General features: G+C 40.9%; 1 protein-coding gene across 4 annotated transcripts; it reads left to right on the top strand.

Annotated features, from left to right (window-relative positions):
- The first annotated feature begins 1,294 nt into the window (after positions 1-1,294).
- Positions 1,295-7,940, top strand: LIG4 (DNA ligase 4). 4 transcript variants are annotated; one of them, XM_059902527.1, is made up of 2 exons: positions 1,295-1,382; positions 4,939-7,940. In XM_059902527.1, the coding sequence occupies exon 2, from the start codon at positions 4,970-4,972 to the stop codon at positions 7,703-7,705; it is 2,736 nt and encodes a 911-aa protein (XP_059758510.1). In that variant the 5' UTR covers positions 1,295-1,382; positions 4,939-4,969; the 3' UTR covers positions 7,706-7,940. The 4 variants fall into 4 exon arrangements, with proteins under 4 accessions (XP_059758510.1, XP_059758511.1, XP_059758513.1 ...); XM_059902528.1 differs by lacking the exon at positions 1,295-1,382 and adding an exon at positions 1,389-1,791; XM_059902530.1 differs by lacking the exon at positions 1,295-1,382 and adding an exon at positions 1,412-1,444.
- The last annotated feature ends 283 nt before the right edge of the window (positions 7,941-8,223 follow it).

Raw genomic sequence — 8,223 nt, 5'->3', positions numbered from 1 at the left:
GCAAAAGATGGGCACGTGGAGGGTCCTCTAACTTAACAGTATTGGGTGCTCCTCCAAAGTAAATTGATAATTAAGTTGACTAGTAGGTGGAAAAATTACCCACAAAACAGTACCATGTGACTTTATGACTCAAGTGATTTTAGAAAAATAGATAACATAGCTGATGTGACATATAATTGTTGTTGAGCTAGAAGGAGCCTTAAGTCTAGCTTTACTACAAATTAGTACTGTGGATTAAATGTGTGTCAGTTTGTAAAAAGAGGCTTTTGTACATTAGACAACTCCTAAGGGCACTTAAAACTCCAAAATGTATTCTCAGAGCTTGTTGTAGCAAAATTTCACTTTCATATTAAAGCAATAATATTTTATGCTAAAATGAAGTAATTCTAAAAGTTGTTTCCTCCTACAGTTTATGAATAATTTCTCAATTCTCCATGGTGGAAGAGGACAAACCATAGCAAGATACTGGTAGAAAGCCACAGCTCCTGGAAAGACACACACAAGGATTCGGGTTGTTTTCATTTCTCAATCCTCTGTATGTAGCACAATTTACAATATCATAGTAGGTGCTCAGTAGAGATTTGTGGAACAGTTTTATTTTGAATCCTTGAATAGAAACTAGGAGTCCATTGTTGATTTCTGAGTATGCAACTGTTTGTATCTGTATTATGAATTATATATTATGTATTATTGTGAATTATGTATTATTTCTGTGTTAGGAGACAAGAGCTCACATCACAGTTGCACCATCATGAAAAACAAATAGGAAAGAACTGCCTTAGACAATTTTGCAAAAGCATATTTTTCCACCTAAATGAAACAGCAGACGATTTGGGAGGGAAGATGCCCTCTTCTCCCCTGGGTGCTTTCACAACCGCGGAAATGAGTGATGGTACCACTCTTTACACATAGGGAGCAGAACTTTGACAGGCTGTCACTTGCTAAGAGTAGCCTAAGCAGAGAGGCTCAGGCTCAAAGTCCCAGTAAGGAGCCAGTGCACAAAGTATTTGGGGGTCTCCCTCAGCGACGAAATCCACTCTCGTGGGCCAACCGTTTGCAAAGAGCACCTGCTGCTGAGGCCAACGGGAGATGTGTTGGCAACCACACTGTAACCCCGGTTCCCTCGGGGCCTCTGCAGCCCAGCAAGGTGGGCGGTCCTCCCAGTGCCTCCGGAAAGGTACCGCGCCTGCGCACATCATCTTCCTGACGTCACAGCCTCTGGGCCCGCAGGTGGCGACGGCGCTCGCGTACATCAGCCGCGTGAAGTCACGGCCGCTCCGTCCGCAGGAAGCGATTGCGCCTGCGCAGGGAGCAGCTGGCGGAACGGGCCTTCGGTGCTCCCGCTTCCGGTTTGGTGGCGGCGGCGGCAGCAGCGGCTTCAGGTCAGGTTGGCGGTTTGTGTGGCGGCCCGGGAGGGGCCTCGGATTCCACGGAGGATCCAGAGGTGGAGTCTGGGCAGGCGGAGGCTGGGCAGGTGTGGCCGAACAGGAGGGGGCCGTGTCGCGTCTTCTTAGTCCAGGAAATGCTACAGTCTTAAGAGTTCAGGTTTCTTCTTCGTCCTTCGGTTCATCCTCCTCGGGTCCCCGGGTAAGGGGCACCGACACCCTGGCGACCCGCCGCGTTAGAAGCCCGGTCTCCGGTTCGGGGCTCTTGCTCTGGACCGCACCCCCTGGGACGTGGGGCGAGGGGACTGTAGTGTCCCCCGCCTTTGACTCTCAGGAGTCGTGTTGGCTGCTTGAATGACCTGATTCCGGCGCCCGCCCCGCCAGCTGGGGACCCCTGGACTCAGAGGTAACGGTTTGCCCAGGGCCAGGGCTCCCCCGGCATCCGTTGATGAGGGTAGGGTGGACCGTCCAGTGATTTTGCAGGGAGGGAATACGCTTGTTTCTCTTCTTATACCTTGTCTTTCACTAACTTCTCGCCTCCCACAGCTTTCTGGCTTTTCCTCACCCCTAATTTCTTTCTCCTGAGGTTCTCCCAGAATATCACAAAGTGCTGTGGAAGGTGGGCTCCTGTCAACCCTTCTGTCTTGTCGAGGGTTGCACGAAGGAATCTTCACCTGTGCCATCCCTTTCTCTCCAGTAGAAGAGCGTTGAGTCATCTCCCATATTCACCGAATAAAACCTTGCTAGTGTGTCTTGTTGTATATAGGCAGCAGCTGAATGGATGAGTCATTATTGTACTAATTATTTGTATATATTCTCTTGAAAGCTTTGCTTATCCTTGTCAAAATGAATCGTCCCCCTCTCTTCTTATCCGCTTAGTATTTTGTAATATTCATGTGTTGAGTGTCCTTTGGGTCAACACGCATTATAGTACTAAAATCGATCAGGGGCTTATTAAATGCCAGGTACTGTGTTAAGCATCTTATGTGAATTCTCAGGCATCATCCTAATTTCTACATAGTTATCAACCCCACTTAACACTTAAGGAAACTGAAACTTAGAGAAATTAAATAGTTGCCCCATATCACACAGCTATGGAGTGTTAGACTCCACATTTAAACTCAGATTTATTGGACTCCAGAGCCTGAGCCCTAACCACAAACTTCTTTGTATTGCTTTTTCACAAATCAAAAACATCAGCTAAAATCCCCAGAATCCAGAAAATAAAATTAAAAGAGTATTTAAAAAGCAGTGGAAATCCTAATATTCGACTTTTTTGTACAATTTTAATATGTAAAAATATTTGAAGTCTATTCATTTTGTACTAATTTTGGAATCCTTGTTATCTATGTAGCAGTTTTACGATGCATATATATTTACATCATTATGTGGATTTCAACATTAGTATAAAGTAATTTGAGTCTTTGCCTGAGACTTGTTCAGGGAAACTTTGACTCTGAGACTGTAATAGAATCTACAGATAAATCAGAAACCCTATACCAATCTTGAACATTCAAAGAAGTACTTCTTAACATACTTCGTTTGGTATATATTATATATGAATTGTAAACAGGGCATTATACACTGTAATGCGCTGGGTTGAGGGAGCATGTTTTGAGAGATGAGACAGTGAACAGACCTAACCAGGTGGGGCAGTCAGTTATTCAAATGAGACACAGCAAGGGGAAGCAGTTCCTGTATTCAGAGATAAAAGACCCAGGATTGTGGTCTCTCCTGGGTTTATCTCAGCCTAATGGACTCCGTAGAATTTGGATTTCCTCTGTCAGGAATTAGACTGAGAAGTGAGGGGTTTTTTTCCCCATAGGCCCCCAAATGGATTTTGTTAACCTTCCCCAGAGCAGTCATAGCTGCTGGGTGTTTTTAACCAAACTACCCCACCACTTGTGTGTGTGTGTGTGTGAGAGATCAGCTCCTGGCCTTCCCTAGTGTGCTTTTCCAGGAACTCAACTGTAGGTTTCAGTAATTCATTCAACAAACCAATCTACTATGTGCCAGGAGCTAGTGGCACAGATTACAACATGATTTCTAACCTCCAGAGACTGACAGTTTAGTAAACGTGGTATTGTAGTTAACCATGTGATTTCTCCTGCTAGATAGTGTAGCCTCGTGCTGATAATACTGTGTGATTCTCTTTTGTTTGCTGGGGCCGGGAGCTTCATGGACTCTGCGCCACAAGAGACCTCCCCACTCCCTGGAAGCTGCTCTGACTCCCTGCCCTCTGGGCTACATGGGGATATGCCAGGAGTTATCTGGAAACCACAAGCTAAAACATGGCTTAAATTCCTAGAGTGCACATTTTACTTGAATCTTTTTTTGGAAAAGTTAGTATATTTTAGTGTTACATAGTTTAAACCATATTCTGATATCTTATAGATTCCAATAGAATTTGCATGATTATTTAAAACTTCAAAGAAATTTTATGCTTGTGGTGACCACCTTAGCAAATATTCTAGACCCTAGTCCAGGGTCTAGGGTCTAGAATGAGGCCCCTGTTATTTCCTCTCTGACTTTTAGGAGATATTTCAGTGAAAAGCTCTGTCTCATGACATTTTACTTTTGCTATATTTTTGTTAAAGCACTTAGCATTTTATAGTTGTTCCCATTACATCTCTTTTTCATTGCAAAATGTACTCCTAAGGCAGAAACACACTGTATTTGCCCATAGCACAATGCGTGGCCCATATATAGTCAGCAAGTGGTTTTGGGATTACTGGCATGGGATTATCAGCCAGAAAAGTGCACTAATGAATTTAAATTTATAAAACTGTAAGTAACTATGATAATAGAGTTAAGAGATAGGTAAAGTGAGAATTTCATGGGGAGGATATTTTGATTTGGGTTTTGAATGCTAGAGTGATTTGTCATAGCAGTGAAGAAGTGACAGTAAACATAGTCATAGGCTTTGTCTGGAAGAAGAGGGTACTTATTTGGGGGAAAGGACCCTATCTATGTAGAAGTTCAGTTCAGCCGAATTTCAATTCAGTGAGCTAGCGATTTGTTAAAAACATGATTTTAGGAAGTTTTTTTTTTTTACATATAATGGATAAACAACAAGGTCCTACTGTATAGCACAGGGAACTATATTCAATATCCTGTGATAAACCATAATGGGAAAGAATATAAAAAAGAATATACATATGTATAACTGAATCACTTTGCAGCAGAAATTAACACAATATTGTAAATCAACTATACTTTAATAAAAAATAAAACAATAAAATGGGAAAAATTGTTTGTAAATTGAAAAAAAAAAAGTTTGTTTCTGGTGCTGTGTGGTGGTGGTCTGAAAGAAAAAGAGGAGAAATATAAGAAAAGACCGCAGGAGCCCAGAAGTGAAATGGGTTTGAAACAAAATAGTTGATTATCATTCAATGTAGAGGTTGAAAAGAGACATCATTTGTAACATTGGTCTGTTTTCATTTAACAAACATTATTAAACATTTGTTATGAACCGGGCACTTTCTGTAAGGTCTTTACATTAAAATTTAGTTGAATTTTATCTTTTACAGTTATTCTCTTTTTGCTTTATCAGATAAACCACCCGAAGATTCACCATCTCTTCCATGGCTGCCTCACAAACTTCACAGACTGTTGCATCTCACGTTCCTTTTGCAGATTTATGTTCAACTTTAGAACGAATACAGAAAAGTAAAGGACGTGCAGAAAAAATCAGACACTTCAAAGAATTTTTAGATTCTTGGAGAAACTTTCATGATGCCCTTCATAAGAACCAAAAAGATGTCACAGATTCTTTTTATCCAGCCATGAGACTTATTCTTCCTCAGCTGGAAAGAGAGAGAATGGCCTATGGCATCAAAGAAACTATGCTTGCTAAGCTTTATATTGAATTGCTTAACTTACCTCGAGAAGGAAAAGATGCCCTCAAACTTCTAAACTACAGAACACCTACCGGAACTCGTGGAGATGCTGGAGACTTTGCGATGATTGCGTACTTTGTGTTGAAACCCAGATGTTTACAGAAGGGAAGTTTAACCATACAGCAGGTAAATGACATTTTAGACTCCATTGCCAACAATAATGCTGCCCAAAGGAAGGACCTAGTAAAGAAGAGTGTTCTTCAGCTTATAACTCAGAGTTCAGCACTTGAACAAAAGTGGCTGATACGGATGATTGTAAAGGACTTGAAGCTTGGTTTTAGTCAGCAAACTGTATTTTCTGTTTTTCATAATGATGCTGCTGAGTTGCATAATGTCACCACAGATCTGGAAAAGGTCTGTAGGCAACTGCATGATCCTTCAGTTGGGCTCAGTGACATTTCTATCACTTTATTCTCTGCCTTTAAACCCATGCTGGCCACTATAGCAGATATCGAGCGAATTGAGAAGGACATGAAACACCAGAGTTTCTACATCGAAACCAAGCTAGACGGTGAGCGTATGCAAATGCACAAGGATGGGGACATGTATCGGTACTTCTCCCGCAATGGATATAACTATGAGGATCAGTTTGGTTCTTCCCCACAGGAAGGTTCCCTTACACCGTTCATCCATAATACATTCAAAACAGATGTTCAAAACTGCATCCTCGATGGTGAGATGATGGCCTACAACCCTAATACACAAACTTTTATGCAAAAGGGGAATAAGTTTGATATTAAAAGAATGGTAGAAGATTCTGATCTGCAAACTTGTTACTGTGTTTTTGATGTATTGATGGTTAATGATAAAAAGCTAGGGCAGGAGACACTGAGAAAGAGGTATGAAATTCTTAATAGTGTTTTTACACCAATACCAGGTAGAATAGAAATAGTGCAAAAAACACAAGCTCATACTAAGAAAGAAGTAATTGATGCTTTGAATGAAGCAATAGATAAAAGAGAAGAGGGGATCATGATAAAACATCCTCTGTCCATTTACAAGCCAGATAAAAGAGGTGAAGGATGGTTAAAAATTAAACCAGAGTATGTAAATGGGCTGATGGATGAACTGGACATCTTAATTGTGGGGGGCTACTGGGGGAAAGGTTCCCGGGGTGGAATGATGTCTCATTTTTTGTGTGCGGTGTCAGAGAAACCCCCTTCTGGTGAAAAACCATCAGTGTTTCATACTCTCTGTCGTGTTGGCTCAGGTTACACCATGAAAGAACTGTATGACCTGGGTTTGAAGTTGGCCAAACACTGGAAGCCTTTTCATAGGAAAGCTCCACCAAGTTGCATTTTATGTGGAACAGAGAAGCCAGAGGTCTACATCGAACCTTGGAATTCGGTCATTGTTCAGGTTAAGGCCACAGAGATCGTCCCCAGTGATATGTATAAAACTGGCTGCACGTTGCGTTTTCCACGAATTGAGAAGATAAGAGAAGACAAAGAATGGCATGAATGTACATCTCTGGAGGACTTAGAACAACTTCGAGGGAAAGCCTCTGGAAAGCTTGCGTCTAAACACCTTTATGTGGGTGATGATGATGAACCACAAGAAAAAAAGCGGAAAGCTGCCCCAAAGATGAAGAAAGTTATTGGAATTATTGAGCACCTAAAAGCACCCAACCTTTCTAACGTAAACAAAGTTTCTAATATATTTGAAGATGTGGAGTTTTGTGTCATGAGTGGAACAAACAGCCATCCAAAGCCTGATCTGGAGAACAGAATCGCAGAATTTGGTGGTTACATAGTCCAAAATCCAGGCCCAGACACATACTGTGTGATTGCAGGGTCTGAGAACATTCGAGTGAAAAACATCATCTCTTCTGATAAACACGATGTTGTCAAGCCGGAGTGGCTGTTAGAGTGTTTAGAGACCAAAAGCTGTGTGCCGTGGCAGCCTCGCTTCATGATCCACATGTGCCCATCAACAAAACAGCACTTCGCCCGGGAATACGACTGCTACGGGGATAGTTACTTTGTCGATACAGATTTGAACCAACTGAAGGAAGTGTTCTCGGGAATTAAAAATGCTGGTGAACAGACTCCTAGGGAAATGGGTCCTGTGATTGCCGATTTGGAACACCGGTATTCCTGGGACAACACTCCTCTTAGCATGTTTCGACACCACACCGTTTATTTGGACTTGTATACTGTTATTAATGACTTAAATACTAAATTCGAGGGGGCAAGATTAGCTATCACAGCCCTGGAGCTTCAATTTCATGGAGCAAAAGTAGTTTCCTGCTTAGCTGAGGGAGTGTCTCATGTCATCATTGGGGAGGATCAGAGTCGGGTTGCAGACTTTAAAGCTTTTCGAAGAACTCTTAAGAGAAAGTTTAAAATCCTACAAGAACGTTGGGTAACTGAATCAATAGACAAGAGTGAACTACAGGAGGAAAATCAATATTTGGTTTGAAGCTAGCTTTCCTAGTGAGGGAAGCCTCTGATCTGGCTGACGCATTAAACTACATTTTATTTTAATCTCTTAAAATCTATGCTTAAGCAGTATTATTAGATATAGAAACACAGTAATCATAACTTTTGATATAGAAAAGACACCCAATGGCCCAATGTCAAGAAAAAATTTTTTAACAGTGTAGTATTTGATTTTTTTTATAACCAAGATGAAATAAAATGTTTAACGTTACAGTCTCCTTATAGAAATCTAGAATTTTGACTCAGATATTAATAAAATAGATTTAGAAGCTTTTAGAGTCATTAAAAACAGTGACCTAAAGAGGATTTTCTGAAGTCAAATAAAAATTTTAATAATAGTTTTTGTCTAATAAAAGCATTGCAAGAAAAAAATCAGAATTGTTACAATTGGACTTGTAAATATATGTCTTTTTAAGTTGAAGGCTAAAATTCTCTTTTAAATGTGAACAAATTTATTTTTTAAGGTTAAGTCAAGCTCATGAATACATACCTTGTTAA

Source organism: Balaenoptera ricei, chromosome 18 (genome assembly GCF_028023285.1).
Source record: "Balaenoptera ricei isolate mBalRic1 chromosome 18, mBalRic1.hap2, whole genome shotgun sequence".
NCBI lineage: Eukaryota > Metazoa > Chordata > Mammalia > Artiodactyla > Balaenopteridae > Balaenoptera > Balaenoptera ricei.
Note: the sequence above shows the minus strand (reverse complement) of the source record. Positions and strands in the feature narration are given on the sequence as shown.